The sequence below is a fragment of the Anastrepha ludens genome, chromosome 6 (assembly GCF_028408465.1).
Source record: "Anastrepha ludens isolate Willacy chromosome 6, idAnaLude1.1, whole genome shotgun sequence".
Classification (NCBI taxonomy): Eukaryota; Metazoa; Arthropoda; class Insecta; order Diptera; family Tephritidae; genus Anastrepha; species Anastrepha ludens.
Window position 1 is genome coordinate 126,667,438 of NC_071502.1, and position 18,619 is coordinate 126,686,056.

At 37.3% G+C, this 18,619-nt stretch overlaps 1 protein-coding gene across 1 annotated transcript in view; it reads right to left on the minus strand.

Moving 5' to 3' along the window:
• Positions 1-8,717: 8,717 nt before the first annotated feature.
• The window catches only part of LOC128868454 (E3 ubiquitin-protein ligase RBBP6), a 34,963-nt gene continuing 25,061 nt past the window's right edge, over positions 8,718-18,619 (minus strand). The window contains exons 7-13 of the mRNA XM_054110556.1: positions 12,246-12,619; positions 12,042-12,182; positions 11,708-11,983; positions 11,555-11,647; positions 11,387-11,455; positions 11,205-11,327; positions 8,718-11,144 (exon numbers count right to left, since the gene is read on the minus strand). Coding sequence (XP_053966531.1) covers positions 8,846-11,144; positions 11,205-11,327; positions 11,387-11,455; positions 11,555-11,647; positions 11,708-11,983; positions 12,042-12,182; positions 12,246-12,619 — 3,375 coding nt within the window. The 3' untranslated portion in view covers positions 8,718-8,845. The remainder of the gene's footprint in view (positions 11,145-11,204; positions 11,328-11,386; positions 11,456-11,554; positions 11,648-11,707; positions 11,984-12,041; positions 12,183-12,245; positions 12,620-18,619) is intronic.

The following is an 18,619-nucleotide window of genomic DNA, read 5'->3' on the forward strand; positions in this document are numbered from 1 at the left end:
CCCCGGGGGAAAATTGCAAATGCGGGCCCTTTCAAATGATGTCTAATTCATATAAATACGTATAATCTCGAGTCCGGGCCCCTCTGAAAACTCCGGGCCCGGGGGGAAAGTACCCGATCGCCCCCCCCTCTCGACGGGCCTGGTACCAATTTATAAGTGTATTGTATTATAAAGCGTGTAAATATTGAAAGCTATAAAAGTTGTTCATGAGCCACTCCCTAACATCTCAACCAAGTTTCATTAAATAAATCATTATACTTGGCCTAAAATTGCCCATCCGGCATTATCCTAAACCCGATCTTTTAAATTCAAAAGTTTTTTATAAATATGTAAATAAAATAATGAGAAAGTGCGCATTCTAAATAAATAAATCCCTTCTCTGCCTTCTATTTCATGCATGCATATCAAAATCAAATCTAATGCAATCATATATTTTTTCCAATATTTGGCGCAATTTTCATATATGTATGTAAACCTAATATACATATGTCCTTTGCTAATATACATATGTATATAAACATGCATACATAAAATTTCGCGCAATTTTCATAAAAAAACCAAAAAGAACAAATCTGTAAACATGCATACAAATCATATGGACATATCAAATGAACAAATCTGTTCTGTACGCAAGCAAATGTAAGCTAATGTAAACCAAGAACGATAGAAAGAAGATTGCGCCCATCAGAGCGTACGTGACGTCACGTTTGCTGAGTTGTGCAGTATTGCCAACCATTTGTTCTTCGCAATAAATTTAGTGCTTTTTTATACCCAAAATGCAAAAAATTTTAAGTTTCGTGTTTGTTTCTTTTTTTAATTTAAAGCTACCGAAACTTTAAGTTCAAAAACAAACTATATTATTAAACAAAAAAAGGTTAAAAAAGGTCACTCTGAGAAGATTTTAGTGCTAATGAAAATTTTTTTACTCTTATAAAATTTGATAATTTGAAAGTGCAAATTTAATTTTTGGCTCCATTTAAGGTTATGCAAAAATATTAAATGCGCCTCTCTCAACTCTTCTTAAGATTGAAAACCTTTTTACACATTTTAAAAAGCCTTTGAATTTATTGAATGCGAATTAAAACCATAGAGGTGTAATCGTTTCTTCCGGTCATCAATCCTTAGTGAGACATAGGACATTAAGAGTTATATTCATTGTAAAAATAAACAAGAAAATACTAAAGAAACCATACTGACATTTTTACAAAAAGAGTACCTTATCTCATAAAACCTCATAATTAAGTTGTACATACAGCATAACACATTTATTTAAAAAAACGCACATTTTAAAGACAATTTGTCACGCATACAAAGTTCTTTAAGTGATTCAATAAAAATTTGTTGGGTTATTTTCTTTGAATGGGCATTTTAGTTCGTTTTTATATCCAAAGCTAGGCAACACTGCAGTAGCGAGAGAGAGATTTGACTGCCGAAAGCAGAAGAACACCAACAACACTTGCAATCGCGGACAATGCCACCAGATGTTAAAAAAAAGTAAAGCAAAATAAAACTGAGTGAATTATTTAAATAATTATTAAAAAATGTATATTTTACAAAATTATAAACATGACATTTTAATTAGAACAGCTAAAAAAATGTCATGAAGAAAGAACTAAAACTCCGAGACTAAATAACACAAAAAAATGCTAAATCAAGTTACGAAAATGGTAATCTGGCCATACTGGAGCTAAAATCACGTAACTAGTTGTCAAATTCGCTGAGCGCAAAGTAACGGGACCACGATAGGCGCCATCTCATTATTCTTTCCATCAGGAATGTAAACTACATTTTTTCACACTTGCGTATCACTCTCTCCCTCTCATTTCTCTCCGGCAGCCATATTAATTAATTTCCTACTGTTAACTTGTGCTGATTTCATTTTCCTACCCGTATTTTGTTAGAGCCCAAAATGAGGAACGGGCCGTGACTGCGCCTTCTCTATGAATTTACGTTCTCTGAACGAACGACAAAGCAAACGAAGGGCAACGTTCGACATCTTGCTCTCTCCTATTTATGTGAGCGTATATATGTATGTATATGCGCAAATGTACATATATAAATTCACGTATTTGTATTTGCATATGCCTTCTTATTGATTATTATTAATTTGATTTACTTGAAGAATTTAAAATAAAACCAAGTTTGTCAATAATACCTGTTGTTTTAATGTTATTATTATTAATTTTTGACGTGATAACGTCTTATAATTCGATTTAGCCGGCTGCACGCACGAAAAAATGTGTCGTTACCTTGCTCATTTGTCGTTACCTTGCTCATTTGTCGTTGCCTTGCTCAATTGTCGTTACCTTGCTCATTGCCGTTACCTTGAATGAACTGCAAGCGAAAGCGCGGAACGAACAAAGCAAACGAACGGCAACGTTCGACATCTTGTTCTCTCCTACTTAAAAAGAGCGTATATATGTATGTATATGCGCATATGTAGGTATATAAATTCACATACTTGTATTTGCATATAGGAAATGAAAGGGAGTGTTTCGAGTGTAAAGTGTCTTGAAAAAGGCAAATCGATGATGGTGCCTCTAAGTGTTGTTGACTTATTAACGTCTGATGCACAATCGAAATTGAAGATATCTTTCATGAATTTGATAAATGTTTCGTCATTTTTCACGTTTGTGTAAATGTAACTTGACCTATTCCATTGCAATTCCATTTATATTACCTCCTCCTCTATATCCATACAAAATATCTATCAAACTAAAAATTTTCAAATTAAAATTTTGTTTTGAAAATTGCAACCATTCCATCAATATTTTCTTATGACGTTGTCACGTTAAACTATCGTCAGTAAACCGATTTTACAGACAACCTCTTTTTTTTGTAAAAATTGATGGCGTATTGATGCAATATTTAATAGCTAAATAGAATTACAACTTGTTCATTTGAGTTTGGTTGCTACTACACAACCAAAAGTTTAAACTGCTGAGTTACTGATCTTTTGCTGCACAATTTTGCCCTTCCTTTTCCACTTTCATTGGGAAAATAGAAAAGCTTAAAAAAAATTAAATTAACAAAAGTGAAAATATTTTAATTAATTATAATAAAGTGAATGAGGATAGCACATACATATATATTGTCACAAAATTCCAGGATTGAAATAGAATTAACCAATTTGGTAAGAATTAAGAGATTTCGAAAATCGTTGGGAAATTAAAATTCGCGTGGTTTTAGTGTAATTCCGCAAGAGCAGTTTTAGACAGGGTATAATGATTTGTTTAATAAAATTTGGTGGAGATGTTAGGGAGTGGTTTCTGAACAACTTTTGTAACTCCCAACAGTCCGAAAATAACAGTTTTGCAATTATTTGCCTATAGTTACTATAGTTTGCCACATTATATATTTTCTTCTAAACTTCATTTCCATTCTTAGCTAATTACCCGGGTGCCAAAATATTTCGATGTGTATACCAATCGACGGGAGTGGCAGTACCAGACATTATTTGCCAAAGTTCATTTTCGTCGCCCATTTTGTGTTTACATTTTTGTTATTAGAATAGTAAAATAGTTAACAATATTTATCAAAGTATTTTACTGAATGTAATACGGCGATTTGGTACATTAATGAATAGGTAATTAGTGGTACCAAATACCTATTTTACAGAATTGTTTTTTGTTAATAACTTTTGAATTATTTAAAAAAATTACGCTCCGTTTTATTATTCTTTTCGCCAAGCGTTAGCAAGTGGCAAATAGATGAAGCAACTGGTATAAATAAACATATATTGGCAATGCGGGAATAGAACTGCCTTAAATTATGATACGAGGGGTGCCTTTTATATGTCAGGATTTGGCAACCCTGGTGTTGCAATCTGGCAACTGACAGCTGTATCGCAAAGTTTGGCATTTTTTGGCTTTTACGTACTCAGAACGTTTTGAAATACCAGCGCTATTTGTGTTGTTTACAGTAACTTAAAGGATTCATCTCGGTCCAAAAATGGAATTAAATCGTGAACATTTTCGTGCGATTATTTTTTACAACTTTCGACGTGGATTAACTCAGCCACATTGCATGGATGAACTTAATTCATTTTTTGGCGATGAAGCTCCATCAAGGACCAGTGTTTATCGATGGTATGGTGAATTCAATCGTGGTCGTAGTTCACTCCAAGACAAATTTCGTGAAGGTCGTCCAAAATCAGTTGTTGTTCCGAGAACCATTGATGCTGTGCGCGAACTGATATTGCAAGATCGTTATGTGACCTATCGTGAGATTGAGACAATCTTAGGCATTAGTGGGACCAGCATACATTCAATATTGCATAAACATTTGACTCTCAAAAAAATTTGTTCGCGTTGGATCCCACACAATTTGTCAATCGCTCAAAAAAAAGGCTCGTGTCGATTGGTCGAAGGAAATGCTCAAAAAATACGATCGCGGGGCTTCGAAACACGTCTGTGACATCGTGACAGGTGATGAATCATGGATTTACGCGTAAACAGCAGTCGACTGTATGGGTGTTTCAAGATGAGCCAAATCCAACAAAAGTTGTTCGCGCACGAAGCTCTTCCAAGCAAATGGTCGCCTGTTTTTTCGGAAAAACTGGGCATGTCGCAACCGTACCACTAGAACAACGCAGAACAGTAAATTCTGAGTGGTACACAACCATTTGTTTGCCAGTTGTCTTCCAAGAAATTAGGAAAACCAATCGCCAAAGACGGATCACTCTTCACCAGGACAATGCGAACTCTCACACATCGGCTCAAACAACTGCATTTTTGAGCACCCAAAACATCGAATTAATGGGTCATCCGCCATATAGTCCTGACTTGGCACCGAATGGCTTCTTTTTATTCCCGTACGTAAAAAACAAACTGAGAGGTCAACGTTTTTCGACACCTGAAGAAGCGGTTGCAGCATTCAGAATGCATGTTTTGGAGGTACCTCATTCAGAGTGGCAAAAGTGCTTCGACAATTGGTTCAAACGCATGCAAAAGTGTATAGATATTTATGTAGAATATTTTGAAAAACAATAAAGTGATTTTCGATGATTATAATGTGTTTTTGTTCTCTAATCCCGACATATAAAAGGCACCCCTCGTACATGTATTTGTAGGACAGTGAATTATACTACTCTAATGAGGTATAAATCTATACTCGCTAGCGGCGAATCCTATTCGATAGCTTTCGCGTGCTTTACGCTCGGTAATCTAGCATAGTGCACTAGCCTGCCATCCCAGAGGTTGTGGGTTCGAACCCCACATGAAGTACGGCCCAAAAACATTTTTAAGCTCTCTCCTCAAACCCAAACTTATCCTTTCCATCCTCACTCCCTCACAAAAGAAAAAATAAGCAAAACCAAAGATATTTTTTATGAGGAGATTTTCATGGCAGAAATATATTCGGAGGTTTTCAATTTCCTTCTGAGGAGCGACCGCTATTAGAAAAAACGTTTACGCTACGAGTAGATAATTACCAATTGTTAAAATATGTTGTCACACGCGTGTTTTACTTGTTTTTATACTTGTATTCAAATTATTTCGATGAAAATTAAGTGCAAAAGCATTTATCAATAACATCACTTCCCAATATTGTGTTGTCACATGCCTGCAAATGAAAATAAAAATACGAAAAAAATTAAATATTTCAGTTTAGTGTTGATTATGGGGATACATGATTCAATTATACAAGGTTAAGTAAAGTTTGACAACTGATTTCGGATGCTACTTAATCCATTGATGCAATTTGGAAGCAAGGGAAAAAAGGGCATAAGTTTATTCCCTTTCTGAAAATGTAGTAAAAAATTGAAAAAGGTCGTTGTAAGCCATAGAATAATTTTATGTTATTTTATAAGTGGTACTTAATTATTTATATTTTTAACTTAACTATTCCCATGGATTTGTGACATATATATATGTATTTTGACCATGCATCGGATTGGAATCTATATGTGCCACTTGTAAACCTACACTGAAGTAATAAATAAAACAACTTGAGAATAGTGGAAACTCTTAACGAGGAAAAACCACTTTTATTTCGTCACGCCCGCTAATCATAGATTTGATTTTTTAATGAGATTACCTGCAAAGTTGCAAGTATAAAACCTGTGTTAAAAAAAGATAAATTTATATATACGCAGAAACACAAGTAGACGCCCAAAGCATTGCATACTTTACTTACAATTATCTTATCGAATGCTCATTGTTCTCTTCTTTTGTTTATTGCACCGGTTAAGATGCTTTATTCGATACTTATTTATATTTCGATCAAACATGGTTTGCCCACCCAGCGACAGACGGAAAAGTTTTCGTGTTCGCAGATGTTCCACATTTGCTGAAACTGTTAAGAAATCATTTCATCGACATCGGGCACGCTCTTAACTGCAAGACCTATCGCTCAGATTCTTGCGTATACGTCATTGTCCGATGCTCGAATAACGCACAAGCTGACGGAGCTGCATCTAACCGTGCATCATTCAGGCCGCCAGAAGGTGAAGTTAGCAGCACAGTTGTTTTCGCACACCATAGCAAGTGCAATCCGAAGGTGTTATGCGTTGGGGTTCGATATGTATCAGCCCATGGAAACAGCAGAGTTCATTGATACGGTGAATGATTGGTTCGATATTTTCAATACAAAGTTTTAGAATTTTCAAACTGCTGTTGCAAAAAAGCCCTATGGGATGGACTTGGGCCAGCAGGATGAAATTATAAGTAAGATGGATGCCTTGAACTATGAAACACGCGCTTATGGACGAATTTCAATGTTGCCTTTTCAAAGAGGCATAGAACTAAGCAACAAATCCGTCAGGGACTTATATTGTTATGTTCAGGAAAAGTACTGCTTTCAGTACATTCTGACTTATCGATTAAATCAGGATGTACTAGAGCATATTTTCGGGGCGATGCGTGCCAAAGCCGGGTTGTATGACAATCCTAGTCCTATGGAATTTAAATATAGATTACGAAGATATTTATTAGGTGAATGAATGCATATATTACTTATTTCTAAATAACTTAACGCTTTCTATTAAGAGCACGAAATACTTCAATATTAGTTGATCGTGGTAATGTTGAGACCGACGAAACTAACGGGCTCCGTTTCTTTTACAGTAACTAAGAATTTATTTTATTATTTTGCTATCTTATGAAAAAAGCATTTACAATTGCCGACTCAATTTATGGATCTACGTATTTCAGTGCACAATTTGCTAGTATAGGTACATATATTGTGAGTGCTGCTAAGGGATAAAATGATACACTGTTGGTCTGAAATATATCTATTAGGGAGTACCACCTGGCACTCCAATGCTAGGATACACTCGTTGCATGTGAATGCTACTTTTATCATAGCGAATATTTTTTTATTGTATCACAGCAATGTTCCAAACAGTCCATATTGTCCCATGATCCCTAAAGTCTCTGAAGCTCAAGCAGGTGGACCATCGCTTTAATACAGCGAGTAATGTTCTTAGGGCTGAACTCGATAGGACCACCTTCATGAAGATTGTCTTACCGAATCATAATTGTTCAAAGGAATGGATCGTGTGATTATATCAAAAATAGCCCCAAATGCCCCCTAGCTTAAGTTCCACTTCCGCTTTTAGGATCTGTTAAAACAGTTCGTCAATAGTAAAAAGAAATTTGAAGTTTGGTCTATGTGGGTCGTCAATGAACATTTTAGACTGCCGAAGATTTTCAAATTAATGAATTTCTTCACCAAAGTACTTCTTTTAAATATTTCTTTATTTTTTCCGTTCTTTCATGGCACCCACATAATTTGAATATTGTAGTGGTTGTACTCGCCAGCTCGTTCAGTCTGTATATGTCCTCGCACTTTATTTTGAAGTGTTCCCTTATATCCGAGGTGACCTTGATAACTGCTTGTCTATCCGACTATTTCAGAAGCACGACCACCATCGACCCAAATAATTAAAAACGTTATTAATTTGAAAATTAATTCAATTTTATCGTAATGTGATACTTACTCAAATGTTTACAGTTTGATTGTTTACGATTTTCAACGAATAATGAATAAGGCGAAGCGTCAAAATGGAAACGGTGTTGCCGACATAATAATTTGCACCAAAAGTTTAATTTTTACTTCAATTTAAAAGTTTTTTCATAAGTCGTACGTACATATATTTGTAAAGAAGCAACATGTTTTCAAATAAGGGAGCCGATTTGTCAAGAGGAAGCGAGAAAGCTGCTTACTTACCTAACCTTCTATAATTGAATCATGATGGGGATAGGAGTTGTTGTGTACGACATACATACATATGATGTTTTAATTTTGCTTTAATGGTTTTAAGGTCAAACGGAGTTTTACACAATGGATGGCGCAGCCGGAGTTGGGCTGATGATGGTTATTTTTTTCGCGTGTGCTAAATGAAAAAATAATTTCAGAATGTACCCATTCTCGCCACAATAAAATATTAACTACAAGGCTTTCAGAACTCTATAGCAGTATAAACCCCTGCATATTTATTTATTCAACGCATTGCTTTCGTCGCTCTTCCAATACAACACAACTGTAATACTGCGTTTAGGAACGAGCCCATAATTTTTTTCAGTACGACGAATTTGATTTTATACTCGTTCAATTAAATGATAAAATTAAAAATTACCAAGGTGCAGTTATGAGTTTTGCTTCGCAACTTACAGTATTTAAAATCAGTCAGTACTTCAATTGAAGTGCAATATTTTCAAAGAAACAATACTAAAAACTAAAAATGTGTCCGTTCACCAATGAAAAAAATTCATAAATTATCGTATATCCAGCTTCATTTATTATGATATATGAATACCTGCTTATTCAATATTACACAAAACCTAGTATAACAGCTATACATTAAATATTTGCAATTATCTTTTTATATATGAAATATGAAGGACTACTTTTTGTTTTTCTTCTTCTTCTTTGATGATTTGTTTCGTTTTTTGTTTTTCGCATGTTTCTCTTTTGAACTTTCAGCGGATTCAGCCGATAGTGAACGTTTCGAACGCTTCTTGTCTTTTTTATACCTATGTTTCTTCTTCCTTTTACCCTCATCGGATTCTGAATCAGAGCTTGTATCAGCAGACCCCGAAGAACTACAGGCGCTAGAATTATGTAACTTTAATCTGTTTTCTGATTCACAGAATGATTTTTTTGAATCGCTAGTTTCGTTTTTATTCCTTTCTTTTGAGACACTTCTTCTTTTATTTATTTGGTCTATGCAGACCTCACCTTGTTCTTCAGAACTTCTATTCTTTCCTTTGTGTTTCTCTTTTGAATTGTTGGGAGTATTTTCCCTTCCCTTATGAACTAAACTGGTATGCGAACTTTCATCATCGTCTCTATCTCTAACACGTGGTCTACTTCGTGAGGTTATGTCGATTTCACGGCCCAATTGCTTTGGGGATTTATTTCGACTGTCTTTTAAATTACCTCTTTCCCGATCTCGGATTCTTTCACGATCTTTGTTTCGATATTTATCATTTTCGTGATATCTATCACGATCGCGATCACGGTTTCTTTCTCGGTCTCTATCTCTGTTTGATAGCGTTGGAACCTTATGATCATTGTTTCTATCTCGATTTTCATGGCTCGCCCTCGTATCACGATTGTCGCGATTACGGTCTTTAAACTTATTCCGATTTCTCTCTTCCGCCCGTTCATAAGCACTTCGGCCCATTGAATTAACCTTCATAAGATTCTGTTTACTATCTCGACCAGGTGAGTAGTCATATTTCGGGGTTATTTTGCTCCCAAGTCTTTCTTTAACCGATTTAACTACTTTTGGGGAATGCGACGAATTATCATCTTTTATTTGCACTGAACGTTCTTGACTATTACTAGTTGGTACAGTAATTTCAAAGTTTTTAATCTTGTCTTTCGCAGGGATTCTTGGTAGCGCCTCGCTGTATACTCTCTGATGATCATTGCTTCCATCGCTTTTCTCAAAAGGATATATTGCCTTAATTGCTCGAGCAAATATTGCATTTTCAGCTTTTCGTAATACTTCGTTAGTAACTTTCTCATTAGGCAACTTTTCATTTTGGTAATCGGTGCTATATTCAGGCTCCAAACTAACAACTTGACTAGCAATAGTGTTGTTCTGCTCATCAATTTCCCATTTTGAAGGTTCCGGGACGGGTGCAACGTTTTTTTGCTTTTGTTGGCTTTGAGAATTTAGATCGTCGAATTCGGTTTCATAATCAAGGATATCCAAAACTGAGTCAACACGTCTGAACTCAGTCTCATTAGTATTTGTCACCGCATTTGTTCTATCTTGTGAGTTTTCTTTATTTTTATTTTTTGTATCGACATCGCCTCCAAGAGTTAATGAAGAACTAGTGTTAACTTTATTTTCCTCAATTAAAGTTACCTCACCAGTTAGGGAAATATTTGTACAAATATTTAATTCCGGAGTTCTGGATATATAAATATCTTTTGTTTCATCATATTCATCAGGCTGTTTTCTATCTTCTGCTTCAACTGAGGTCCTTAGTCTCTCACGATCCCGCCTACTTTTTTTATCCTTCTTTACCTTTTTTCTTTCAGTTTTTTCTTTCCTCCTCTTTTTTCGATCTTTATCCTTTAGTTTCTTTGAGTTTTTTTCTTCCTTACTAGAATTCGAATGAACTTCATCATCCTTAGTCACTATGACGTGCCTAATTCTCTGATTTTCTGGGCTTGTTCGCCGATCAAAACTTTCTGGCTTCTCGTTCTTTACACGACTAGCTCCTCCTATTTTTGCAGTAGTATCATCGGGTGTTTTCAAAGGCCTTTCGTTATTCCGTTTTGCTGCTTCATTCGAACTTGCTTCTGCTCGTTTGTGATAATCGTCGGGTTTGCTTCGTTCTATACTTTTCCGAGAAGTAGAAAAATTACTTCGTGTCCGTTTATTAGAGTTCTTTTCTAATTTATCACAGCTGCCGGATCTTTTCTTAGAAACTGGTGTCGGACTACGAGTTCGCCTAACTTTTTTATCGGTTACCTTATTAACGGTTTTGGCATCATTTTTATCCAAACTGCGGCGAGATTCAAACTGCCTTTTATCTTTTGTATCACTTGCAGTGCGCTCCGTTCGCTTTCTTGGATGTACATAATCTTGCTGTAAAGGGTTGTAATTGCTATTATAGGATGACGGATTTAGTTCATAACCAGGTGGAGGCGGCTCCAAAGTTTCAAGTTGACCGTCCTGAAATCTGTATTAAACATTTTTTTTAGTTGCAGCCGGACATTTGATATAACATGAATTACGCTACCTATCCTTTCGTGATATTGAAAATTTTTCAGAATCAAATGAACCAAAAGAGGTGCCTTGGTGAGGATACCATTCAGAGTTGTTTTGACGTAAACAACGAGCTCTTTCCTCACTTGTACTACGTCTGTAATTTTCCATTTAAAATAAATTCAATATATTTTCAGATATCAAAAACTTATTTACCTAAGCATTGCTAACTCTTGGTGTAAATCAACTTCTCTGTTATTATGACTTTTCCCTGTGTCACGTTGTCTGTAAATTTAGGAATATATCAAAATATAGATATATGAATAGATCACATCAATACACAAATGTCTTAATATTTTATGTATGCATCGCCTTTCTACGTACTTTTCTTGAAATGTGTGTGTACGACTACGAGATCGTTTATTGTATGGTGATCTTGAACGTTTTTTAATTGGTGAATTAGACCAAGATCTCGACCTGCCAAAAGTAATCAATTGAAATTTAATAAAATATATTAAAAAAAATGGTAATAATTACCTCGAACTTTTATCACTAAAAGAATTAGATCGTCTTCTTCTAATCGATTTATTACGATCGAATCCATTATCACGCTTTCGATCACTGTCATGTGGTCTAAGCTTCTCCTTAACTTCACGAGAAGGTCTGCGATATGGTGATGCATGAACACGACCACGATGTTGCCTTTCATGAGACCAAGAGCGGCGGCGTTCCATCGATCGGCGACGTTCTTCTCTGCGACGCTCCTTTTCTTTCATAAGTCGATTAAAAGTTTCAAGTGGATCTTCAATTATTCTAAATATACAATAGAAAATAAGTTTGGTATTTGTTATCTGTTTTTAGTTATATTTACCCAGTACCAACTTTGGCCGCCACACCCTGATAAACCGAAGCTAAATTACTATTAGGATGATGCATATCAGTAGGTGGGCATCGAATAGGTGGAAAGCCAGGTGGTGCATTGTGGAACATCGGTCGGACAGAATGTTGATAACTAAAATTTGTATAATAGTATGGCGAAAAAAAGTTAGGTAACACATACAATGTATAAACATACCCAACATTAGGTCTAGGTCCCATTGGATTATATATACCGAATGGCATCATGGGTTGTCCTTGAACTGGATCTTGAGATATGGTATGTGGAACGGGCATCTGCTGATAAGCGTTAACTCTATTCGGCGGGCCTGCATACACGTCCATTAAATGGTTTGGCCTTGGTGGACGTACTTGAATCTTATTCGGACCGTAATGCAATTGCGCACTTATGGGGTGGCTATGCTGTTTCAAAGTGGAACTCTTATAAAACACGTTGCCATTAGCATCTTCTTCTGCGTAATCTCTTTCAGATTTGTAATCATGATCCCATTCGCTATTTTGAGAATCTGAGCCAAAATGGCTGTCTCTCTTATGAATATCTGACGGCGATATCTAAAAATAAATTTATATTAAAGAATATATGATTATATTTTTATATTAACAGGCACGTACATATGCGTCTATGTACATATGTAATCATTTAATAAGTTTTCATCGAATAATCAACCAATCCAAGAAATTTACTCGTGGTTTCCCATTAGCGGGGATCAGCAATCATCTCCAATCATACATCTGCTCGGTATAGCCAATAACTTTTACTTGTTTCTGCATCAACATAAACTTAAATATTTATGGAATCATGACGATTGTACCAGTCTAATACTTTACTACTCTAATTTTGATTTAATTTGACGAAATTATTGTACTTATTCGTAGTGTAATAATACATACTGTGCGTTATTAAAAAAATTACAAGCGTTTTGAAAGAATATTGTCTTTTGCTTCTATAATTTGCTCCATAGCATAACAGCTTGGTAAAATTTAGCTTGATCCCAAATTACTGCAAGCACTGCCTCTTTAATTTGTGTTCACTCTGTTTTACATTCCCAGGTTAGGTCCCCCTGTGCAATACACGTTAGGCGTATGTGAAGCGGACATTGGAGCCAAGTAAATTATTTTCATATACTCACTAGGCAATTGAATTATTTTAAAAAAATTAATAGACTATTTCAGCAGTTAGAATTTCAGAATAATAATTCGACTGATCGTTCAATACATGTGTGTATGTTCATCCTATATACTGATTTCGAGCACGTAACATCAATTTGCTAGAGAAATATTTTTCTCGTCATCACGTTAACTGTCACACCAGTGGAACTCCGAAAAAATTATTCAACAATAACTCCTCGGCAGGCAATGGAAAACTAAAAAAACCTGTATTTCAAAATTTATAACGTACACCACGAATTGCAGTTAAAGCTTTGCCTAATCTGACATGCACCACAATAAAGATATATGTACATTCAAATATACAATTTATTTCATAAGATTTTTGCTCTTATTTTTGTCGTCATGCATATTATTATATAATATACGTATATATAATTTACTTAAATGCTGACCAAAAAATGTTGCACAAAATACATTTTAACATAAAAGTAAAACTTTATTTTAATTGTATAAAAAATAAGCATGATAATAAGTAGCATAAAATATACATAGATTAGCTTATGCACAGACAACGCACAAATATATTCGGAAATTTTGATAATATTGTACACATGGGAGTATTTAAATCAATAAAAACAGTGAGCTCAATTACAATTCTATAAATCAAATTGTATAAATATTTAACATTAAACCAGGATCGGCAATAAAATGTGTTAACAGAGAAAATTACAAAAACAAATTTGAGAAAGTTAGTTCAGACGGTATTATTAGCTACCTTCAATTTGCTTTGGAATTTGATACATGTTTATAATAAAAACGTTTATTTCCATTTTCATTTTAGTCTCTTTTGACTTTTTCTCTCTCCTAACTTCTTTTCAGCTTCCACTTTTAACTTCTTAAACCTGAGTCCGAGCCTTTCAGCAGCATTAATTAATAGTAAATAAATTTAAGGCTACTTAGTGTAACTGGTAGTTGGTTTCTAAATATTAACAGAAACACTTCGTAATGTAAAGAATTTGTCATAAATTTGTTATTTTCAAACGAAGTCAACTATAAATTCTAGCTTTTCATCTTGAAATTAAGTTGAAAATACATTTATTTTTAGAATGAAAAAAAAAATTTAATAAGGATGATTTTCCAAGCATTTCTTCGAGCCCATCCACAATAACGCAGGTTTTTCTCTTTGCAACACTACCCCTATGTATGAGTATCGTCTTATTCAGTTTACTCGCGTATACGAAGGTCGCTATTTATATTTCTGGCTTTGGCAGCTTTTGTGTGTTGTCAACTGCCATCTGACGTTTCCATTGGAAAGTTTGACACATTTTACCCTAAACGCGCTCAGAACGTTTTGATGTGTGACACATATTAGTGTTGTTTACAGTGGCATTAAAAATTCATGGAAAAAATAAAAAAAACTCAGGCAGGAAAATCAAATAAACCGTGAACATTTCGTGTGTTTGTTTTGCACAATTTTCAACGTGGATTAACAAGACGAGATTGCATCGATGAACTAAAACCATTATACCGTGAGCAAACACCATATATAGTATATAAAGAGAGCAATCGCCATATATATATAGAGAGCAAACACCATATATATAAATATAATTGCCGCGTACAGCATTTTTGGGTGTTAGGCCGAGCTCCTCCTCTTATTTGTGGCGTACGTCTTGATGTTGTTCCACAAATGGAGACACCTACAGTTTCAAGCCGGCTCCGAACGGCAGATATTTTTTATGAGGAGCTTTTTCATGACAGAAATACACTCTGAGGTTTGCTATTGCCTGCCAAGGGCGAACCTACGTTCTCTCTGTGAACTCCGAATGGTAGTCACGCACCAACCCATTCGGCTACGGCGGCCGCCTTACATTTCATTGTACCTTAGTATTGTAAAAAAGAGTTACAACGAATTTTCTTGCGATCAGTTTTTGTGCTAGAAAATATCGATATTGTGCGCGAAATAATTTCCAAGGAAGAACGAGCATCAATAAGATTTTGCATGACCCCCTTATGGTAAAAAATGTGTTCACGTTGGATCCCACACAATTTAAAAAAAGCCCTGGAAATGCGTCTGGACAAAATGCTTCGAAAATTGATTTAATCGAGTGCTAATATGTATTGATCATCATGGAGAATATATGGAATAACCAACCACCATCTTAATTTTTCCATTGTTAGGCCAGACAGAGAAATTGCAACCGATTTTAGTGGTTGTATTGCCAATTTTGTGTTGTTGCTCTAAATGTAATATGATATCCTACCGAATATGTTTCTTTCAGACCAAAGCAAAAGAATAAAGCTAGGTTTAAGATAGTTGTCGTTGAAAGTAACTTGGCGGTGGTAACACATATTACTATCACTATTTATTTGCAAACAACTTATAAACCTTCTAAAAAAGAAAACGAGAATGCTTACAGGCACACTCACGGGTCAATGTAGTTTGCCAACCCATCGGGATTTGGTATAATGACTATTGTCCCTTCTGCGGTTCCCACAGGCATCTACACACCTGCTCTTTGCATGCGATACAATCTCGAGAAGAAGGAAACAAATTTATCCGGCAAAGCCAAGTTAAAAGGCTGAAATTTGGAAATAAGAGGATAATCAAAAAAAATAGTGCAAAATTTCAAATCCGAAAAATTAAGCGGAGAATTCCAAAAAAGATTCTCCAATTGGTTTTTTAAGAATAATTAATCATTTTCGCTTAATCATAATCAGCGTCTTTGATATAAAAAGGTGGCACTAGCCTGTTTCTTTAGTTCCATTAACCCGATGAGGCGGCCATCCTTTGTGCATGACTCAGTATTTCGGTGAATCGGTAGAGCCGAAACCCACTGTGGGCATGAAACATCAAATAACAGCAAAGGTTTTTTTTCTAAAGGCGGACGCCAATCGACAGGTAATGGCAAACCACCGGAGTCTATTTCTGCCATGAAAAAACTTCTCCCAAAAAGCCCATTTGTCTACATGTGTGGAGCATCAAGACGCAAATCACAAATTGGTGGAGGAACTCGACCAAGCTCGACCTAACAAAGGGTGTAGTATGTTTGTTAGATCTAAAAAAAAGAATTTATGGACACCGGACATTCAGACTCTTTCAGACACAAATTGTTAGAGACCATTTTTAAATAACTTTTTTTAAAATTACGAGTCACTGCTCGGCAAACAATGGTAAACTTCCTATTGTATTTCTGCCATGTTGTTGTTGTTGTAGCAGTACCTTCGCCCTGTCAGTGCAGTGGAATCACCGGTCGTGTCGTCTAGCTCATCTAACGGTAGGCCCCGGAAACTAGCTGTTTCGACGGGTTGGTCCAGAGGGAGAGAGGTGTTAGATGAGTGTCGTGCGGGGTGCCTTCCCATGCCGGACATATGTTTAGTATGTCGGGGTCGATTCTGGATAAGTAGGAGTTTAACCTGCTACAGTATCCAGAACGTAATTGTGCCAAGGTTACGCGGGACTCTCGGGGAAGCTGGAGCTCTTCGTCTGCAATAGGTAGTGATTGGTCTCCGATAACGGCATTCGGGGGTCGGGAGCTTAAGAAGGTGGTAAGTGTCTCCCGATGAATGTCGTTTATGGCCTGTTGTATACTGTCTGATCCTGGAGTGGTCTGTCCAGGTGGTAAAAAGGGTCGCCGTGGATTTAGTGGGAGAAAGTTTTAGGTTTCTCGCAGTGAAGAAACGAGAAAGTCGGGCGAGGTAGTCGCTTACTTTTGTGCATAGGTCATCAATGTCATTGCCCGACGCCATTATCGTGCAGTCGTCGGCGTATGAGACCAGTGAGACTCCCTCTGGTGGCTCGGGGAGTTTCGAAATGTAGGAATTAAAAAGCAAGGGTGAAAGGACACCACCCTGCGGTACTCCTTCCTTTATTTTTCTCTGTTTTGAAGTTTGGTCTCGAAATATTACCGACTAGTGACGACCACTCAGGTAGTTCGCGGTCCACCTCTTGAGCCCTGGCGGGGGGAGTGTCGACTGTAAAATGTCATCTAGTAGCGTGGCGTGGCTGACTGTATCGAAAGCCTTTTGTAGATCCAACGCTACTAGGACAGTCCTCTCGCAGGGGCGGTTTTGGTTTAGTCCACGGTTTACCTGGGTGTTTATGGCGGTGAGTGCCGTGGTGGTGAGTTATCAGACGATAGGACTTGGTTGGCGGGTTTCCCTGGCTTCAGTAGTGGGACCACTCTCCGTAATTTCCACTTATCAGGAATGATGAGAGTGGCCATAGACAGGTGAGGAATTCTACTCCCAGTGGACCGAGCTTTTTCAGCATCAGCATGTTTAGTCCGTCAGGGCCAATGGCTTTAGATGGTTTCATATGTTTGATGGCCCCCTGAACCTCGTCACTGGAGAAAGCAAGCGATGCACTGTTGTATGTCAGTTTGTGCAGCCGTCTGGTGGCACAACGTTTGGATCTGTCGACCGGAGGATGCAGTATAAATTGCCGGCTAAAGTAGCTGGCGCATCTCTTCGGATCCGACGAAGTGCGAACGTTGAAGGTGATATCCACCTTGTCGTTGTGCTTCGTCGGGTTCGACAGGGACCTTACGGTGGACCAGAGCTTGCTCACACCAGAGGTGAAGTTGCAGGACTTCAGATGCTCTACCCATTTGGTCCGCTTATGTCGGGTTACCAGTTGCCGGATCCTCCTTTATTCGAGGATCCCCGGGGTCGGCCTGGCGTAGGCGATCACGTTCATTCGCCCGAACAGCTGCTTCGGCTGGGAAATTGGAACGTATGTCCCGGATCCGTCCAGTGGGTATGAAGCGAGCCTCGGCGGCTGTGATCACCTTGCGGAATGCGCGTTCGCCTGCGCGCACATCGGTGGGAATGGGTAGGGCTGCGAAGATGTCCTCAGTAAATTCCGCGAATCTGGTCCAATCAGCTTTGTTAAAGTTGATATATGACCGGTGATCCGCGGAAACCTGCGCTAGCAATTGTAATGTCAGGCGAGCTGCTGCAATTGCCCACTACCCTAGTGGGGGCGTCGTCGTTTACAGTGCTGAATGTCGAATCGTCTATCTGCTCTGCCAATAGCTGTCCCCTACGATCATTTGGCAGGCTTGAATGCCAAAGATCGTGATGCGCGTTAAAGTCACCTACTACCAATCGGTTTTCTCCCCTGATGAGCGCACCAATATTAGGGAGATATCCTGCCGGGCAGCAGGTGACAGGGGGTATATAGATACTATAAATTTCGAGCTCGGTATCGCCTGACCGGACAACTATACCTTGACATTCTAAGGTGCTGTCCCTGCGGTCGATGCCTTCATCGATGAGGCGATACTGCACTGCATGGTGGACTATGAACGCTAGGCCACCACCGTTGTCTCGCTCGCGGTCCTTTCTATGCACTAGCGCGCAGTTTTGCCTCCTGGACCGCAGCTATCTTGATACCATACCGGCTCATGAAGTCGACTATTTCGTCAATCTTGCTCGTGA